The 21,427-nt window shown below is 43.5% G+C and overlaps 2 protein-coding genes across 4 annotated transcripts in view; both read right to left on the reverse strand.

Moving 5' to 3' along the window:
• Positions 1 to 732: 732 nt before the first annotated feature.
• LOC130379995 (uncharacterized) lies at positions 733 to 6,458 on the reverse strand. Of its 3 annotated transcripts, XM_056587173.1 has the most exons (12): positions 6,013 to 6,458; positions 5,498 to 5,627; positions 5,114 to 5,315; positions 4,891 to 5,017; positions 4,267 to 4,562; positions 3,910 to 4,000; positions 3,657 to 3,773; positions 3,456 to 3,531; positions 3,123 to 3,380; positions 2,736 to 2,907; positions 2,336 to 2,652; positions 733 to 2,191 (listed from the first exon to the last, which is right to left on the reverse strand). In XM_056587173.1, the coding sequence occupies exons 1-12, from the start codon at positions 6,367 to 6,369 to the stop codon at positions 2,070 to 2,072; spliced, it is 2,265 nt and encodes a 754-aa protein (XP_056443148.1). In that variant the 5' UTR covers positions 6,370 to 6,458; the 3' UTR covers positions 733 to 2,069. The 3 variants fall into 3 exon arrangements, with proteins under 3 accessions (XP_056443148.1, XP_056443147.1, XP_056443149.1); XM_056587172.1 differs by having other exon boundaries at positions 3,123 to 3,531; XM_056587174.1 differs by having other exon boundaries at positions 2,128 to 2,403; positions 2,504 to 2,652; positions 3,123 to 3,531.
• Positions 6,459 to 13,471: 7,013 nt separating this feature from the next.
• The window catches only part of LOC130377499 (voltage-dependent calcium channel gamma-5 subunit-like), a 105,146-nt gene continuing 97,190 nt past the window's right edge, over positions 13,472 to 21,427 (reverse strand). The window contains exon 5 of the mRNA XM_056584648.1: positions 13,472 to 13,838. Coding sequence (XP_056440623.1) covers positions 13,560 to 13,838 — 279 coding nt within the window. The 3' untranslated portion in view covers positions 13,472 to 13,559. The remainder of the gene's footprint in view (positions 13,839 to 21,427) is intronic.

A 21,427-nucleotide genomic window follows, 5' to 3' on the forward strand; every position in this document is an offset into this window, starting at 1 on the left:
AATGATGATGAATTTCAAGTTGTAGACCAATTCCAGAGATATCATGTCTTCCAACTGGAGAATATGTATGAGTTGGTGTCTTTGACAACCAGTGATGTTGCTTCAGAAGATATACTGAATGACTTAAAGCCTATGGTGCAGGTTAACCGGAAGTTTCGATTAATGGGTACATAAAGCACTCAAAATATGTACCGCATTCATGAAATGTCTCCAAAATTGCGTTAAAGTCAGTTTTTGTCGTTTTTTGTGGTAACGGGTGTTTTCTAACGTCGTTCGGTGGTGACGTCACGGTAGGGAGTCGTGGTGGAAGGTAGCCTCAGCCTAGTACTAGAACTATGGCGTCTAACTGGGATGAGGAAGAGGTGGCAAGAACCACAAATTACATTTATGATGGCCCACAGCCGTATAATTTCGAGCCTGTTAGACGTGAGGGGGCGAATGAGGAATTGCCGAGGATTGATGGCCGTCAAAGCCAATTAAATTCATGGTCAGAGGAGAATGGGTGGAGAGTTGGTGAGGTGTCCTGGTGAGTTGCTATCATTTAGCAATGCAGCAACGAGCGCTTGAGCTATCCCCCCTCCCCGGATAAACCCTACGATTAGTTATCCCACGTTTTGATGGTTGCCTAATAGCTCCAGTACCTACCGGTACATATTTTGCCTAGTCTTTATTTCTAAGCTTTTACATATTCCTCCGGTGAAAGTGTTGTTGCAAACGTACCCGGTAGCCGCCGATCACGTAGGCTGGTCATGAATTCAGCGGTGATTATTTTCGATTCTACTCCTCGTGATTGATTGTCATTGACACCATCAGGGTACCGCTTACAGAGAGAGGGAGAGTAGTAAGCGTGTCTGTGTCGCTGTGTTTGGCAGGTGTTTGTGTGGGCGGTGCCGTCCTATGGAATCGGTGGTGGAGAGCTTGTGCTGTCGGGAAGTGAGTGCGTTTTGGTCGCTGGTCGAGAAGCTCAGCCCAAGACCAGCAGATGTGACATGCCTCACTCAGCATCCAGGATTTGATGCATGCTGCCTGAATCCGTTTGTGCTTAAGATAGCGTACACACATTTCAAGCAGGATCATGGTCCCCTTCAAGCCAGCACGCACGAGTATGTTAATTGTTTGTTACTTTAGCATTATTTTTAGAGTCCTATGAACCAACTTAAACAGTTATAGGCGACTAGAGATGTGTTGCATAGACAATAAACATGCGTGCAATTTTTTTATTTTCCAACCTATTTCCCTAGGCAATACCGGTACACTGCATACAGGCAGGCTATACGATGGGCTTATGGAGTTCTTGGCCTGCATATAAGGAAGCCTCTACCCTCCTGTCTGGTTTCAGCCATCAGGCAACAATTTCAGAGTGGTGACCAGACCTATCATGGCTTTCAATGGCCTCGTTTGGATGAAGAATAAAAACCATATTGGCACGTACAACATGAATACAATTATTTTTCAGTTCAAGAATTAACTCATGCTAGTTGTGTTGCGATCGCTCAACCGCCTTTAAAATGTTATAAAATACACAGAACATGTGAATTCATATAAAAACAGTTTATTAGGTCATCCCAAGTAATGGGGATCGATTACTGAAAAAAGGGACAGGTTGAAAGGCCTGATAAAGTAAACAAATCAAGAAAAAAAGGGTTAGGCACAAAGAAACCAACATAAAATAATCTTGCAATAGTGTGGTCTTACCTGAGGGTCAGCACTCACACAGCACATTCTCTCACTCACTCACGGACACATACATGCAATGATATCACAGAGCAGACGCATAGTGATCCAAGAGAAAAGCGCACACAGAGGTCCCTTTCGGATTCTTGCCATTTTTTTTATGAATTATGGGGCAAATGGAGCTGTAATGGAATGATTTGTGCACACAACTAAGTAAAAAACCCAAGCAATAAAAACAAAACATGCGACATGCAGTGAGGCGGTAACCATGGTGATGCTGATAAAGGAATGAATGGGTTACAGCCAAAAATAACCAAGAGATAATGTTAGTCGACAGATGTTAGGGTCAGCGCAAGGGGTTAAAATGTAAGGTTATAATAAACTTCCTGGAACAATCAAAAAACCCAAGCAATAAACAGCACACAAAGAGAAAACAAAACATGCGGCATACAGAAAACCACCACCAAATAAAATAACATATACTTACTATATACATACTCACAACTAAATGATTGGCCTGTGTGGGAAAAAAACAATGCTAATTCAATTTTTTGTAGCGTGACTGCTGGGCTAGATAGAGGCTGACGGCCTCCTCCTTGGGAATTTGTTCGAAGGATTTGGCGATGGGGGCGGGTGCACAGGCTGACAAATTGGCGCTAACCTCTTGAAGAGCCTTGGGTGAATCCATGTAGCTCTCCCGAAGAGCCTCGATTAATGACGCTGCATAACCTGCAGACATAATAATGATCAAATACTGTATAAAGATCGATGTCACAGATGTCTTGTGCGCAAATGTCAAAATATGATAGAACTGCATGACACTGCCTACCGTATGAGGCCTTCTCTTTGATGGGCACAACTACCCAGGCACCTTTTCTGAAACGTGGATATCGCACGCTATACCTCTCCAAACCATCGCTTCTTCGTGCGGTCTCTCTGTTCGCATTATGGTTGTAATGCAGCGCCGCTAAGAGAAGCCTACAGAATAACACATTTGAGAACACTTTCGAAACCTGGTGTATGTATGATCAAATACGGCATTGTTATTCCATTGGACTGACCTGCTATACATGCCCTGGTATGAAAACCCAGTGTGCTTGGGTGCGAAGTGCAGGATCAGGGAGTGGAAGGCTTCAAGGGAGTAAGTCTGGTGCTGCGGAGACAGCTGTCGAACATCCTTCAGTAAGGATGTCCTTGTGATGATACCCTCCAGTTTTACTGCTGCCATTGAGCCTGCAAGAGACCAAGATAGGTAGGCACACACACAGCAGACATACAAATAGACAGATATTTTTTCTCCAGTGGAAACACATGAAATTGTCCTGCATATGAATTATAGCAAACATATTTACAGTAAACAGAATGTTATGAGATCCCCAGAGTATGAAATAATGATTTAAATGGAAACCCTGTAGAGCATTCATAATGCCACATACTGTGTACTGTACCTGGTTCCAGCCACTCTTTATCTCGTTGATCCCCCTCCAGAGGGGCATGAGCGCAACTGGAGAAGGCAGGGGTGTCATGGTCGTGGATGTCCTGAATGTGATTCACCAAGCTTCTCCATTTGGCCTCCATCACAGCTGGATTGCCATCAGGGGTTGAGGCTGCAGTCCAGTACAGGTGGTTTACTATGGCTGGCCTCCACAGCTGTAGTTGTTCACACTGTCTGTCTTTTGAGGCTGTATCCAAGGCCTTCCCCAGACCTGGTTTAGAACAAATGGTATTAATCGAAATGCAATAACAAAAACTGCTTAAACGTTCCAATAATGGATACATACTTTTCCCAATGTGCCAGACATCAAAATAATGCTGTGTCCCTTCAGGGCACAGCTCTTCTCTCACCCATTTGGCAACCTAAGGAGTAAAGAGCAAACTTTTGTGGATGCTTGCACTGTCTGGCCCTCAGTGCATCAGCAAAGCACAAACATCCAGCCTCAGTGAAATTCATAAATCGACATTATTTTTCTTTTTGTAAATACCTGGCGATGTCTGTCTGTGATGAGGGTTGACAAATGCAGGTCGTTCCGCCTCAGCAAGCCGATGCTGCGCTTGAGCCCCTCCATCTCACACCAAGAGCTGTTGGGGACCTCTGAGCTCTGCAACATAATATAAGTGTAAGTGTAGCCCTATGCATGGTTGTACACGTGGAAAAGTGCTATATTAAGATGCAGTCCATTTAACAAATTGCAGAGAGTTAATTAATTTCTTTCTGTCTAATAACATCAGGCTTACCTGAACAAGCTGAACATCAACCACCTTGTTTACTCTGTCCTCTATCAATGTGTAGGAGCCGTACTTTGCACAGTGCCCTGGAGAATCTGACCTGGGGATAATTAGAAATTAAAATTATGTTTCAAGTTTTTAATAACCAGTGTCTGTAAAGACAATCCACCATGACATCTGCAAATGTAAACTAAAGCCGCCCTGCATGATAACAAAAAAAAAAAAAAAGTGCAACTGGTCTATGAGCTCTCGCACAAACAAAGTGTGGAGAACAGTATTAGGATACAAAATTAACAATGACATGAGATTATTAAAGTTCATACCCCTTAGTGGCAGCTAGCATAGAATCAACTAATTCTGCTTTACCTGCAGTCACCAGCAACAACTAGGCCTCCATCCATTGCCTTGAGGTCACTAAAATTCTTGGCCTGCTCGTTCTGCCAGGCCTGAATGATGACGGGGATGGTGTAACGGCGCTGATGGCGAAAGAAAGTGCTTGCGCTGATGCACTGAAGGCCAAACAGGGTCATCATCCGTAATGTCTGGGTGGCCAAACATCCAGAGAAATGGATGGCCCCGCTTAAAAGGAGGTTACAGGTTGGCATATTCCTGTTTAGGATCGGCTGGTTTTGCCAGAAACGCTGGTAGCCACATGCACAGACCTAGATATTTAGAAAAAAAAAAACATGACAATCAGTGTATAACACTCAAATATGATGGCATCATAAACCCACAGACTAAAGCAAGCCTGGTACATACATTGTAAATTAACTGGAAAGACTAATTTGAAAAAGAAGCAACGTCAGCACCAACCAAGCTAGCCATTATAAATCCACAAGATATTAGACTGTTATAGCAACTAATGTGGATAGGAGGATGCACTGATCACTTGCAATGAGCAATGTGGGCAGACAGTCAGGGCTATTCGATTTTAGTAAGATATTCTGATTTTCGAATCAGATATGGCCTGCAGTGTAAACAAAACCCTACCTGCTCTATTTTAACAAATGTTCCTTCCTGCTGCACGATTCTACTATCTGACTTCTCACAACAGGCCGGACAGATGGCAAACAGGGCCATGAGCTCCTCTTGGCAAACAATGAATTTGTCAATGCCACTACAACAAAAAAGAGGGGGGGGGTGTCAGTCAAACTACAGATGCACGAAAATGAAAATTCAAAGTTGGTCTATGTTGTTACTGTAATTATCTCACTTTTGGTGGGGGTTGCAAGTTTGAGATGGCTCCTCACACAACACCTCCTCATCCTCCTCAGACATCTGGTCTCCTGGTACCCATGATGCATCACTGATGACAGAGAGATCATCTTCTCCATCCGTTGGGTCAGGACTAGTGAGGGGGGTGAAAGTTTGTGTCCCCATGCTGACCATCTTGGGCTTCAGGTTCACTTGCACAGCTGTGGCAGAGTCAATAAACATACCCAAACAGATGACAATCATGGCAAATCTAGGCGGTTATGTTTTGATCTAGGTTATGTATTAATTTTAGCAATGTGTTTGGACATTTCCTGCATGCATATAATTTGGCAACGTATGTTTTAGACAGCATATCAACCACTAAAAAAATAACAAGATTTACCGTGAGACCTTCCAAGGGGCTTCAAAATACATTGTGTCCCAGTGTCACAAGTGGAGTAGGGCAAGGGGTCCTCTACCGTAGCAGCATTGACACCGTCCGTGGTCTCACACGGTGAGGCATCTGTCAACATCTTGCGTAAATAAATTAGCGTCAGCGACACAGTCACGTCTAAATACATATGAAAGAGGACCGTAATAGTCACTTTCCATCAGGAAAATTGCAATTAAATCCATCAACTAAATAGAACACACACACTGTTGTGAAAGTCGCTTGATGAGCGCCACTGATCCAAACACTAGCCATGGCGCTTTCTAGTTAGATATGACAAGCTTTTGGACATTTACTTCAGGACAATTTTGTTTTGGTTCATATTCATGAATCACGAAATGTTCTTTTCTAATGTCAGACTGATCATGAGTCATGAAGGTAGTGGAGGCGGTGTCAAAGGGAATACGGTATGTAGTATAGACAGGGCTAGCTAACGCACAGCTTGTAAACATTAGCATGAGGCTTACCATAGCCAGCTCTCGCTTGCGGCTGGCGGCACTGATCTTGGTGCCTCTCGGTCTCGGGGCAGGGCAGGCAGAGAGGTGCGTGTGCACAGAAGGCACGGCGTTCGGAATAAGATGTGCCAGCGTCTTTAACCCGAGAGATACCATCCTGATATCCCCTTGGTCGTAATCTTCCTCCGTGAAATGAGCGCTGCAGACCTTGGAGTTCTTAGTGACCGAGGGAATAGAAAAATCTGCCCGTCTAACGCGGACAAACTGTACCCACTGTCTGAGGGTTGCCTTGTCCTTCGGAAAGGCATGGACCCTGTGTCCTGTTCTGCTAGAATTATTACACCCAGCACAAACACAGTTGTACACCATTCTAAAGCTACACCTACCTACCCACCTACCTAACTCGCTATGCTACACCTACCTACCCACCTACCTACCTAACTCGCTATGCTATGCTATCTGTCTGCCTGTCTCCTATCTCTCGGTCTATATCTATATCGGTCTATATATCTATCTATTCTGTCTATCTCTATCTATCTATATGTCTGTCCATCTATCTATCTAGGCTATCTATATATGTATCTATGTATTTATCTCTTACTTATCTGTCTCTTATCTCTCTCGTACTCTCTACTCTCAATGGGTCTCGAAGGGCTAAGTCTGTCGTCTCCCTACCGTGACGTCATGCAACGGTTTCCGGGAGAAATGAGAAGCTATCGCAAACCGCTCCAATATGACCCACTTTTTCGTATTAAATTCCGTTTTGTGATACCCAACCACATTAAATACAATAGGTAACCATTAAAATGTTTATTACCAACAAGCAAATGGCGCAAATCCGAAAAAAATTAAACCTGCACCATGGCCTTTAACACATGCTGCAGAGACTGGGAAACAAATGGTAACTGAGTTGGTGAAAAAAAGAATGAGCACAATGAACACAAACTACCATAACAGCCTCACTAAGAGAAAACTCAAAACATTCTCAAATCTTTACAGAACAGATAGCAAACTTGGAAAACTCAAATCAAAATGTGTGAAGCCTGACAGGGATATTTTCAATCGCATCATTGTATCCATGGACAGTGGCAGAGAGGTTAACATTGATGGGCTTCTCGAAGAGGAACTGTGTGCAATCCCCCTCTCACTTGCCACAAAAGAGTCAGTGCTCAGACCTACTAGCAAAGCTGTCTTAGCCACCATACTACAAGCTGGTGCAAAAGAAACAGGGCTTGTCCATCTCTTGTGAGAACATGCACTATCATTGTTGGGAGGGCTTTAGTAAGCAATAGGAAAACCACAAAATGCATCAACCTTTGGGGATTATGCTGACAATTTCATGCGGAAAGTGACTGGCAATCTACATGGGAACATTACTAGAGTCGATCTAGTCTTTGATCCGTACCTACAACAGAAATCTATGAAGGGTGGAACAAGAGCAAAATGCAGCACCTGACCCATTTTAAGTAATGATGTAAAGATACCAGCTAACTGGAATAGTTTCATCGAAATGGACGAAAACAAGGCCAACCTGACACAATTAATTTCTATTGAACTTGAAAGGCATGTCATTCAGTATGGTCTTGAAATTGTAATAAGTGGGGGATTTGATGATGCTGAAAAGTGGCAACGGCAGCTGGGCTTGATGTTTCCCACCTATGGGCTGCACATGAAGAAGCAGATACCCTCATATTGCTACATGCTGTTGATGCCAAAATCAAAGGGTATGAGAAGCTCATCATTCAGTGCAGAGACACAGATGTAATGTTTGTTGCTTCTTGTGTTTGCACACCTGCTGAGCCCAGAGATTTGGATGAAAGCAGGAATTGCTAAGAAACCAGGCTACATTGAAGTGCATGATATTAAAATGTCAAATGAGATTCTGAATGGTCTGTTGGCATTTCATGCCACCACTGGATGTGACACTACCAGTCAGTTCCCTGGAATAGGGAAAAGGACGGCATGGAAAGTGTTCCAGCGGTGCCCTCATCTTCTCCACAACTTTGGTGAGGATGAAGTACCAAGTCCAGCTATTCTATCCTCAGCAGAACAGTTTTTCTGCAAACTTTATGATCCAAAAACGACCAACACTTTAATCCATGAAGTTCGCTGTGCCCTGTTTCAGAAAGTGAAAGCCAATGTGGATACTTTACCACCAACACAGGATGCCTTGTCTCTGCACCTCATGAGGGCCCACTATCAAACGAAGATTTGGAAACAGTCACTAGTGAGCCATCCACAGTTGCCCTCACCAACCAGTTATGGTTGGCACATGAAGGATGGAATGCTTGTCCCCCAGCTTTTAACCAAATAACCTGTACAGTGCTTGGAGCTGACGATATGCGGATGCAAAGAAAGTGGAAGTCAGTGCTGTACCAGGCAGTGTCGATGTCGAAGAAGTGGAATATGCAGTGGGGCATGTGGGTGCATAGGCGTAGCGGCCATATACATTGGGGGGTACAAGTCCCCCCCAATGTTCAGATATGCCCAAATGTCCCCCCCAATAAATCGCTGGGAATAGGGATATAGCAATTCAATATTTCTATGGGTAGAACACTTAGGTTTTCCGTGAAGTACACTCCGTTCGCTGAACGCATCTCTGCACACAGTGCGCGCCGCACACCCTAAATAACTCAATCCGATTCTATCTACAGCTCTTACAGCCAATGAGAATATGGCTGTTCGGGCTAGCTAGCCAATGGGATAGATCCATGATTTGATTCGTCCCCGCACGTGCGGCTCGGTGACGGTGACTTGTGTCACTCGATTGCATGCATTGGTCATCAACTGTCTTTTTTACATGAACACGGAATCAAAAACATCAACAACCGCAAATTAGTGGCATGTTACGATCGAAAACACGACAAGTTATGAAGTTCGACAGTAAGTTATGAAGCTTTTGATAGTGTCTCTACAATTCCGTGGGTTTTTGTCGCTTCTCTAGCGAGAAGCATCATTAGCTATGTGTTACCTGTAATAAGCCAGCTAGATGACGTTGGCCCGGCCCCATTCCGTAATTCCAACGCCTCATTATGCCGACGTCTCAATGTTCCCCATAAGATCTAAATGCATGGGCCGTTTGGTTTTAAATGTGCTGGGGACAGAGATGCATTCGGAAGTGCATTTTCAGAAATGCTGGGTACAATGAGGATGTGGATCTTCCCTGTGGCATGTACACTTTGGTATGTTCAGAATAAAGAGAGTGAAGCACAGAGAGCAAGAACGTTTGGAGGATGAAAGCAGTGTGTGTCAATCTGGTAGTGACAGAGGTGAGTAGCAGAGGAGTTCTGGAAACTAGTAGAGCCTTGGCTTTTCCTATGTTCAATGCAATTTGTAAGTTACTTTGGTTAAAAGCGTCTGCAAAATGATTGTCAAAGAGTAAATATTAATGGTTTAAACAGAATTGTGACATTAGAGCAGAATCCTGTTGGCAGTGGCACTGATGTCTATAGTGTGTTTCAGTAGTCTGCTGGTAAATAGTTTGCTGATATCTGTGATATTATTCCTTCTATGTTTCCTCTGTTGTGTTCAGAGTAGAGCTAGTGAGCCAGCGGGAGAGACAGAAAGTTTGGAGGATGAAAGCACAGGGAGAGTTTGTCAATCTAGTGGTCAGTGGTGGCATAAAGGTGAGTCGCCTAAGAGAGGAGTAAATATGAAAGGTTAAGACCGAATCATGACATTCAAGCAGAATCCTGTTAACACACATGTATATAGTGTAGGGTTGTCAAAAAAATGTATAGTCAGATAGGCTACTAATCGATTAAAATAAAAAAAATAATAACGGATTAGTTACTTATGTGCAACAGTATCGATACTAAAACCGCTGTCTTCATCATCTTCATCTCTTTTTTTTTCTCGCCTCCTTCAGTTGACACACAACTTTACACAGCAGCGTTGCAGTTGCTAATATAGCAATCTAATAATTATTAAGTCAAGTGTCATTCAAAGTTACAAAACATTGTATAATGTATGTATTCATAGATTCATCCATAACTAATCAGAAAACATTTAGGTTATGTCCTTGACATGTCCAATTCTTTAACAGTGCATCATTCATTACGGCTAATGGTTTCACCATGAGATTAGCTCAATGCACTCTCTCATGAAACTCATCTATGTACTTATTAAACAAGTGGTTAAAAATATCTGAAAATCTTATGTTTTCTGAGGGGTAACAAAAGTTTTGGGGTGACTTCTATTTAGGTCCATGAGATAGATGCACCTGGGTGGGTTTTACTCAACATTGGCAAATGTGATGGTTATGCAATAAAAAATGTAATGGATGTACTGGCTGGATTTTGTGTCCTTGTTGTGGTGGTGCAGGAGTTTGTTTGTGTGTGTTTTGTAAAAAAAGACAAAACATCAATGAATTGAATGTGGGAAAAAAGGAACTGACTGGATTGGTTGAAATATTGAGGAGCACAAAATGTTATATTTAATTAAAATAGTAAAGGAAAACAGAGCTCTGAAGTATTTGTCTGTCAACCTTTTCCCAATTTCAAGTCTTCCACACTCCCAGACTGCTTGGTCACATCCAGTATTAAAGTGTTTTAAACATCCATCCCTAGAAAGGTCTTCAAAATTAGGTGCTAGGTATTGAGATTTTGCTCTCAGAGTGCACCAGATTAATGCATGTTCAAAATCTTTGCCTGGGGGGGCCGGAACCCGCCCCCAGGCATTTGTCCCCCCCAATGTTGAAACCATGGCTACACCTCTGTGTGGGTGTGCCTGTGCAGCTTGGTGCAAGAATACTCAGGTACTCAAATCATTATTATTTGGCATAATTGTTTTTCTTGTTTTGTAGATTAGCTTTATATTATGCCCTTGGGGTAAGCCATTTTTGTATTGGGAAGGTATTCATTTCCAAAACAGTAAACTCTTCTTTTGTGTCCCTGACCAGGACTCAGACTGAGCACATGGACATGGTCCCTGGATGCCTTACATTTACATTTAGGGCATTTAGCAGACGCTTTTATCCAAAGCGACTTACAACAATGCCTTCTGTTGGCTGCCTACCTGACTGCCACTGCTTGGTTGGGGAAAAACACGCACGCTGGGGTAGGGCTGAATGATTTTAAGAAAAAATTGAAATTGCGATTTTTCTGGTAGAGATTGCGGTTTCGATTTCAACCACGATTTATTTTCTTTAAATCAAGTTTCAGTATAAATTAATATAACCAATGAATTCCATTAAGGTAATGCAATAATGAAAACTGCTGGCAACAGATTTCAAATGCAAGACTCTTTATTCTATTTCGAAAATACTTAAATAAACAATATTAAAACATAAATATGAGCTTGTGTGTGATAAAATACCTTTGCCATATGACTATTACATAGTTATTACGACTAACTAGTACAGTTACTAACCCCTAACCCTAAAGAAGGGAGACAGCAGTAACTATAGTGATGTGTCAATTAAATATAATTTGTGTTACAACCTGGTACATTAATGAAGTCAAATAGCACCCCAGACCACCATCTAGAGTTCTACATTTCCACTGGACTGGGGATGGGCATGATTAATCGACAATTGACTAATTGATCGTTAAGAATTTCGTTGATTATGTAAATTTTTCATCGATTAAACGAATGCAGTGTGCAATTAAACATTTTACCACACGGGGGCAATATTTAAATTTGCGGCTCCTCCCCGGCAATAAACATCCCGCTTTGAACGGTGAACTCTTTACGCCTAGCAGCTATAAAAAGCTATAAAAACTACAAAATGACTATTAATGCAGGCTATGTGGAAAATGCGCCGACTTCGGCTCAGCCTGGCTCAGCCCTCTTCCGCTACGTAGCTAAGATGGCTGCCGTTGAGTACGAAAAGTGTACGTCGCCACACACTTCGCGATTTGACCGTTTTCAGTCAACTTATTTTCGCCCAATCTGAATTGGAACGCCCTACGTACTCAAACTTAGACTAGTAAGTACGGATAGTATGGATATTGGAACACGGCGATGTAATCATGAAGCGGACGAGGCCACGGCGAAGTCTGGTGTGGGACCATTATGATTTAAAAAATGACTTCTTGGGGAGCACTATAGGCCTACCACTCAAGGCAAGGTTAGCATCGAAGCAGAAATAAAGACATTTCTGAGCCCCTGGATTGTGGAAAGTTGTTCCCCCGCCTTGCCAAGTTAGCACGGAGGTATTTGTGCATCACGGCAACGTCGGTCCCCTCAGAGCGGGTGTTTTCGGCGGCTGGACTGACGGTCACCAGGCTGCGGTCGCGTCTGACCCCAGAGCATGTCAACATGCTCATCTTTCTGAACAAAAATCCGTAGACTGGTTGGTTAAGTTATAACATGATTGTTTTTTTGATATTATTATTGTTATTATTTTGGTAAGAAACTAGGGTTGTATTTATTTTTTGTTATGTTTATGAGCACCGGCTTCGAGCTGCATGCTCCGTTGCCTAGAGCAGAGTAGTCCATAACTATTGAACGAATCTGGTTTAACTGAGTTGTTCATCGAATAATAAAGATCCCAATGAGGAAAACACGCTGCATTTGTATTTTCATTTCATTTTGAATATATATATATTTTGAATTTTAATGTAAAATATTAACGATTAATCGACTAATTGATCGTTAATTCTCCCGACGATCGACTAAGACAACTTTAACGAATGCCCATCCCTAGCCTGGACATTTAATTATTATAACTTGTTCAGCATTGCACTGGCTCTCCCTACAAGCTTTAAACTTGGCATGACTCATTCCCATAGATAGGGGTACTGATTTATAGAGGTTTTGGGATACTTCGTTATGTTTCCAAGCTGATATTCACTTTGAAAACTGGTTCTCTTCAGGCGGAGATTGTTTTTTTCATGTTCTAGTTCTACTTTCTCTCAAACTGTACAATAAATGTTCATTCTGACTAGTCAGCAGACATACCATGAGTGTTAGCTTTCATTTGATACCATTTTATGCATATGGTCCTTGTGGTTGTGGAGATATTCAACATTTATTGTTGGCATGTCGTATTGAGAAGGAAACCAAAAAGTTGGCCTGAAATTGCTGGTAAAAGTCACAAACAATTTTTTTCAGCTTGACAACCACCCTAATATCTTACATATGGGTGTCTTCTAACTAAAAAAAATAGGGTGACAGCTTGCAACAAAACATGTCCGCAAAAGTCTTAACGGAAGCCCTTTTCAGAATTGGCCCCCTGACTATTGGCATGGTTTCCATCTCCATAACGTCCACCATTTCCTGGTGGGCGTTCCTACACTACGGGCGCCCCCTGCTGGCCGACCCCCAGCATGACAACCTGACCAGCTCATCCTCCACAGCAAGAACACTCTGGAATCACAAGTCACACCGTGGCATGGCTACTAATAGAGTAACATGGTGGTCACACACACGGGGACACACACTCACGCACACACACACAGACGCATACACACGCACACATATACACGCAGGCATCCATTCACACACAGACACGCACATGCAGGTGCATACGCACGCACACAGGCGCCCAAACAGACACCCCCACGCACCTACACACACACACACCCGCATGCAAACGCAACCCCCCCGGCGGCGGCTCAGCAGTGGGAGGAGGTCATGTGTTGGTACTCGGGACAGCGCAGCAGGGCGGGGTAGTGGCCGCAGGAGGAGCCGCTCATGGGCATGGAGGCCTCGGAAACGGCAGAGGGGCTGCGGCCGCGGACAGCCGGCCCGTCCGGGACGTCCCCCTGCAGGAACTGGCCCGAGTAGTCGGAGCAGTTGCTGAGGCGGGGGTGGTAGAAGCCCTGGTGGGGGCGGTACATCTCCTCGGCCGTGTAGCGCTTCATGAAGAGGTACACCGACATGACGCCCGCCGTCTGGGAGAGGGAGGGTTTAGAGAGCATGGTGACACACACACACACACACACACACACACACACACACACACACACACACACACACACACACACACACACACACACACACACACACGTGATATAGTGGACTCCTAGATCTAGATGTTTTGTGTGGTGGTGGGCTGCAGACCCCTAGCCCAGCGTTCAGCAGCCTGAGGGACAACAGCAGCCCAGGGCCTTATCAGTCCACCCCTCACAACCCGGCCCAGTGAGCAGATGAAGGGAGCAGGGCTGGTAACCCGGGTGACATGATGAGTGAGGACTCAGCAGAGGACTCTGCAGTAACATTATGACTTATGACATGTGTGCTAACACAATGATCTGTGTGTTAACACTATGACCTATGTGTTAACACTATGACCTATGAGTCATAGGTCATAGTGTTAACCCACAGGTCATAGTGTAAGACGCAGGTCATAGGTCGTAGTGTTATCAAAAAGGTTATTGGTCATAGTGTTAACACACAGGTCACAGTGTAAGACACAGGTCATAGATCATAGTGTTAATACCCAGGTCCTGTGTCATAGTGTTAACACATAGGTCATAGTGTTAACACACAGGTCATAGGTCATGGTGTTAACACACAGGTCATAGCGTTAACACACAGGTCATATTGTTAACACACATGTCATAGGTCATAAAGTTAACACACAGTTCATAGGTCATTCAGGGATGCAAACTTGTCACCTTTCGGCGAAATTCGCCATTTTTGTTCCGAAAAAGGTCATTTGTGTGATTCATGGAGATCTGCAATAAAAATATTTCGGGGGGGGGGCGTCCAAGTAATCGGCGAACGCAAGCTGTCATAAATATTTATTCCAAGCTTGTTCGTTTGGCCAACCCGTGTAATCATGTCATCTTCGGGTCTGTAGCTGCCTTGATGCCGTACTAGACAGGAGTGACGTTGTTACGCTTCAAAAACGTCAGGCTTTCTATCGTAGGCTAACGTGCTAATGTCAGACAGCTCGCTGACATGCGCATCGCAAATCACAACCATTTTTGCTGGTTACAATAAACGGTGTTATCGGATAGTACAGTGTCTATTTCTGAAAAATCTAAGCGAGAAAACAACGTTAAATGTACCTACCATACCTTCACATTAAAAAAATAAAATAAAATAAATAATGGAAAATCAACGGAGCAAAGGCTTACTCTGATATCGATGTAATGTTAGCGAATGAGGGGTGAGAAGCCCCCTACCTCCCCTTGCTAATATTTATTCTGTTCGTCCAGAGTCAAATCTATTCTTGAGGTTCCAAATATTTTCAAAGCAGTTTGTCTTTCAATGTGAGGAGTCGATCGAGTTATTTTATGTTCCGTCGTTTGGGTTAGGTATGCCTTCCATGCTTTTTCACTGTGGTTTTATGTCTAAATAGCTTCTACACATACGTGAAATGCACTACCTATTCTATGGATACAAACGACATAATAAAATACAAATATAAATTGTAAAATAAAATACGAATATTTCAGGGATGACAAACAATGAGAAAGCAAAAGGCATGCGCTCAACCCAGTGTGTGAGGGATCGTCGCTGCCTCATCTCGTGAGTCTCCTCTCTGTATGAACAGGACATGGTCAAATTCAGCGATTTTATTAAAATGTTTGGGATCATTGTAATCATATAAAACTGACATTTAAAACACAGATCAGTAGATACATATTAATATGTATTTTATTTGATCATTATTTGTTTTTTGCGTTTCATAATGACTTTTGTTTAATGATGACGAGGCGGAATTACGCGTTGAAACGCACCGTTACGTCCCGTTAGCAAAAATATAGAAAAAATTGTTCACAACGGTCCTTCATGCCGGCTGTCCAGCAAGACACAACGTTACAACACTTAAGGAAGCTGCTCTCGTTTTACGGTAAGCAATCTGTATATTATATACAATACAATAAGTAATTATGCAGGTTACCTTTTCAAGTTCGTCTTTTTTCTTTTGGCTTGCCAACGTAGTTAGCTAGCCAATATTTAAAATGCCTTTTTATACCTTAACTGTTTTATAATATGCCTGTATATTGCAATGTAAAGCACGTTTTAGTATGAAAGCCTAGCTAGCAAATTTACCACTCTCCCACTTCAGTTTGTTTTCAGAATGAGAGATTTTGAGGAGGAGGATGCCATTACTGTGGCTCAACTAGAGGCAGGAGTAAGGTGCAAATGGTCCTGGCTGAAGCTAGACTCTAAGAGCAATGTGAAGGGAGTAGAATATGTGTTTCCACTTTCTCAATTTTTCAAAAAAATTGACAAACCAGGCCATGCCCGATGCAGCCTCTGCTGCAAAGAGATAAATTATTCTACCAAGGGCTCCCATGCCCTTTTGGCACACTGTAAAACAGAAAAACATACCCAAAAGGTGGTGGGTATTATGACCACACGTAGCATATTAGTGTCAACAACTCAGGGCAGTCACAGCAGGGACCATCAATGCCTGGCCCATCACAACAGAGATCATCAATGCCCGGCCCATCACAGCAGAGCTCCTCAATGCCAGGCCCTGAGCAGATGAGGGAAAGAGTGAAGGTGCCAGTACCACTCTTTGAAAGGGTAGCAAATGCAGAAGTGAGTGTTGGTTAGCCAGTATGTGCTAGTTGTTGTCATAGATCCTTACATTAAGTCTAGATAAGCAGACAAGGAAATCGTTTTTTTTAATAAAGAATGTGCTTTGCAAGTGGTATCATATAAAATACTAACAATTTTTTTTTTTTTCAGGCACTGGTTCTTGGAACCATTGCAGAAGCTGTCCCGGACTGCTGCCTCCTACAAGATGGTCCAGGGCCTGGGGCACACCTTCTCCGAGAGGACGTATGAGCGCATCAGATCAACACCATTCTCAATTAATTTAGATGAGAGCACATCAAACTCAAATAAGAAGGTGTTGTCCATTCTTGTGAGCTACTTTAATCAGGAGCTTAAGCATGTGGTTGTTGAACACCTTGGCTCCATTGAAGTCCTAAAGGGAACGGCTCAATATTTGGAAACGGCCTTGGTGACCTTTTTCAATGACCATAACATTCCCTTTGCCAACCTCATCAGTATGATGGACTCCTGTAATGTCATGCGTGGGAGCAAGTCTGGGCTGGAGACCAGAATCAGAGGGACGCACTGCCAAAAACTCTTGGATGTTGATGGAGATTCTTGCCACCACATCCATAATGCCGCCAAACAGTTTGCTGCCCCCTTCGGCCACCACCTAGAGCAGCTCTTTTCTGACCTACACACAGACCACCAGTGGGCTTCAGACCAGTCGAAATACCTGATTGAGATCTGTTAGTTTATGGGCATTCAGGGAACGAACCCACAACGGTTTGTGGCACATCGGTGGCTGTCGGCTTATGATGTGGGGATCAGCACTCGCCGAATGTTGCCGGCATACAAGGTGCTCTACTATGGATTCCTTAGCAAGGCAGACCAGACCCTCTACGAAGAAGTCCTACAGGAGATCTACAAGGACCATAGTGTTGGTGAGCGGGCAAAGGCCAGGATCAACTATTTCCACCAGGATCTCTCCAAAAAAGGAATGACACAGACAGAAAAGAGAGGGTGGTGAAGAAACTCTGGTTCGAGAGTCTCAACACTAACCTCCAGCTGAGCGCTTACCTTGGTGTCCTTCCAATCCTCAAGGAGTATGTGATGGTGTTCCAGGGTAGCCAAACCCTTGTCCACAAACTGCATGACAATTAGCTTGGAGTGGTCACCAACTTCATGGCATGCTTTGTCAAGGCTGAGCATCTTCACACCACACCGAAGAAGCTCATGGAGATGGAGTTCAGGGACAAAATGCTGCCTCTCAGGGAGTTTTATGTCGGACCGGTGGCTGAGAAACTCAAGGCAGAAAATCCAAGTCATCCGATTGTGCGGCAGTTTCTCGACACAGTGAAGACTGCATACATGTCAACAGCAGCCTACATGCAGAAAAAGCTGCCACTGAACAGCAGGACCCTACAGGCACTGTCTGCTCTGGACCCATTGGTAAGAGGCCACTCAGAGACTGGAATACTGCTGAAGCGGCTGTCAGGGCCAGGGATGATGGGCCACTTGGTGCCACCCCAGTGTGACGTGCCATTGGAAGTGGTGAAATTCAATGTGGATTCTACCCTTCCCCTGTACAGCGATGGTGACAACATGGTGAACTGGTGGGCAAAAGTGATGGACACTGGCAGGTACCCAGGCCTAAACCATGTGGTTCGAGGGGCTCTCTCCATTTTCCACGGACCCATGGTAGAATCATCATTCAGTGCCATGGGAGACATAATAACCAACAAAAGCACCAAAATGAGCATGGCAACCTACAATGCTATCCAGACAACCAAATATGCCCTCAGGTCCAGGAGTCAGACGGCCATCCAGATGTTTAAGAGAGATGATGTGAAGCTCTCCAGGGTCGATAAGGTCCTCTGCAGGAACATCCACACTGCAGGAACATTGGACAAGGCTCGCAGACAACAGGCCATGTTGAAAAAAAAAGAGAGGCAGGAAGCAGTGGCGGTTCTAGACAAATTTTACTAGGGGGGCCAAAAAGGGGCCGGTGTTCAACCAGAGGGGCACAAAAAAAAGGCACAAAATGATATTTAAAGATTTATTTATTTTATTTTCAAATCAGTAAAATACAAAGAAAACTTCCCTGTATGGCCCAATAAAACAAACCAGCTCAACTGTACTGCATGGCTTTTTAACTTAACCACTCAATTTATGGAGCTCATGCCCTAAATCCTGAAGCTAAAGGAGGTAGGGCCGTAGAAAAATGAAAAATACAGTACAGGGTACAAATACAGTGTGTCAATTCAATGTGAACAAACCTCCAGGGTACAACAAAGGGTATAAAAATGTGACATTACCTATTAATGTAAACACTACACTACAACAACAGGATACGGCGGTTGTGCTGTCTGGCAAAACGGTCCACAAATGCATCCAGATCCAGAGCCTTGGCCCTTCTGGACTCTATGCTCAGGACACCAAGATCACTGAGTCTCATGTCAGTAGTGGTGGACCGCAGGAAGGTTTTGATCAGTTTCAGGTGTGGAGAAACTGCGTTCGCAAGAGGGCCTGAAGCTTACAGGAAGGGTTTACGCAAATCTTGCACAGTCTAAAGGATTCAAAGAAACTTCCCTGTAGGTCTCAATAAAACAAACCAGCTCAACTGTATTGCATGGCTTTGTAATTTCACCACTCTGTATTTTTCTGTCCAAAACTCTCTTAAATTGATGGAGCTCATGCCCTAAATCATCAATATCTGCATTGTACAAACGGCCAAATGAAAAAACATTGGTCTCCTTTAAAAAGGCATCACTCTGGTGGTTGAGAGACTGTATGCTTGTCATGAGCTCACAGTTGGTATTGGAGAAACGTCTGTTCAACTCCTTGAGCATGCTGTCAATTACAGGATAGAAAAATGATGTGCAAAACATAGCTTTGTCACGTTCTACCTCCCTCTGACCAACAGTGCTTAGTGTGCAGTAGCCACTGAGCCTAGTGCTCAGCATTGTCTGACGTTTGTGCCACTGATGAGGTGCAGAATCACAGTGCTCACAAATAGTCAATGCTTCATCCCCCCAACTTATCAAAGAAAGGACTCCTGCCTGTTGTTCTTTCATGTCTGGACTAAAGCATTTACCATCAGTCCACAGCTTCTCGCCAGAATCAAACAGTTTTGTGACTGTAACATGTCCAGACAGTAGTTTTGTCTCCCCAAACAACTTACTAAAGAGTGACAGGTGCACAAACAATTGTAGGTCAATTTGAGGCAGAAGACCTCGGGCCTCAACAGGTTCTTTCACCGTGGCGTTCTTGAGCAATCTGTTGCAGTAGTCGTTTAAGGGCAGGTAGAGTGCCTCCCCCACACATCTACTCTGCCACTATCTGACACACAGATAGCAGACAGCCCACAGACCTTGAAGAGAGACAACAGCCCGCCCGACACCATCAACACTGTGCCTTCCCCAATCGCTGATGCTGGCTTGACGAGGAACGGCCTCCCCCCTCCTCTGCATTACAGACCAAAGACCTTGAAGAGAGACAACAGCCTGCCCGACACCATGGACACCGTGCCCTCCCCCATCGCTGATGCTGGCTTGGCGAGGAACGGCCACCCCCCTCCTCATCTCTCCCATAGCCACAACAACTCCAGCTCCACTGTCTCCTCCCTTTGCGATTTTCCAGCTGAATTTAAGAAACAGGAATATGTAGGCATCAAACTTGCATCTGTGTCAATGATAGCATCGCCAGGTCATTCCCACAGGCTGATAACACCAAAGCGGAGGGCGCCCCAGCCCCCCGCCCCCTGTACTGATAGTAGTCCTGAGTATTACTGAGACAAAAAAGGGTTCAGCCGTAGACAAAGTAAAGGACGTTTCGCATAATCTGCTGAACCCAAGGTTGCCTATGTCAAAACATGGCAACTTTTGCATTCCTGCTGTAACCACTAAGAGAGTAAACAAAGGGAAACGTAGACACACTGCTAACCTCACAAATCTCATGCATATTTCCTCCAAACCAAAAACAACCTTAAAGCCTATCAACAACACCATCAAGATGGGTCTACTTAATGTTAGGTCTCTTAATAACAAATCATTTTTAGTTAATGATTTTATTACCACCTCTAAACTGGATTTTATGTTTTTAACTGAAACATGGCTGGAACAAAATAACAGTGCAACCGTTCTGATAGAGACAGCTCCTCCCAACTATAACTTTTTTGATGCATGTAGATCTGGAAAAAGAGGTGGAGGGGTTGCTGTTATATTTAAAATGATTTTCAGGGGAAACAGATGTTATTTGGTGATTTTCCATCATTCGAATACCTTTGTGCTGTATTGAAATGCTCCCCCAGAGTTCTCCTATTAATTATTTACAGGCCACCCACATACTCTGCAAATTTTTTCGATGAATTCACAGAATTATTGTCTAGCATCTCCACAGACTTTGACTGTCTAGTTATAACTGGTGACTTCAATTTTCATACTGATGATTTGAATGACAAGTGTGCAAAAAAACTTTTTACCATTTTGGACACATTTGAACTGTCCCAACATGTGAAAGAGACTACTCATTGTAAGGGCCACACTCTAGACCTGGTTATCACAAAGGGCCTCAATGTTTCTGATCTCTCTGTGACTGATCCTTCCTTGTCTGACCACTTTTGTGTTTTCTTTAATATATCGTTTATTCCCGACATACAGACAAAATCAAATACTGTCAAAAAACGGTATATCAATGAAGAATCGTATGTACTTTTTAGAAAGGCCATCTCCTTACTACCACCTCTCAACCCATGTTCTGCTGATGATCTTGTAGAAAACTTTAATTTGAAAATTTTGAAAATCATGGATGTCATTGCACCTTATAAGGTTAAAACGATTTCTGGAAAGCAAAAGGCACCCTGGAGAAAAGCTGCCTCTGTAACAGCACAGAAAAAAAGAATGCAGGAAAGGTTTGAACGCATTCTGGCGTAAAAAAACTTCAAATTCACCATGTATTCGTAAAGAGAGCCTCCGTAGCCTACAATTCAGACTTTAAAAAGTGCTAGAGAAACATTTTTCTC

This window comes from Gadus chalcogrammus, chromosome 3, assembly GCF_026213295.1.
Source record: "Gadus chalcogrammus isolate NIFS_2021 chromosome 3, NIFS_Gcha_1.0, whole genome shotgun sequence".
NCBI lineage: Eukaryota > Metazoa > Chordata > Actinopteri > Gadiformes > Gadidae > Gadus > Gadus chalcogrammus.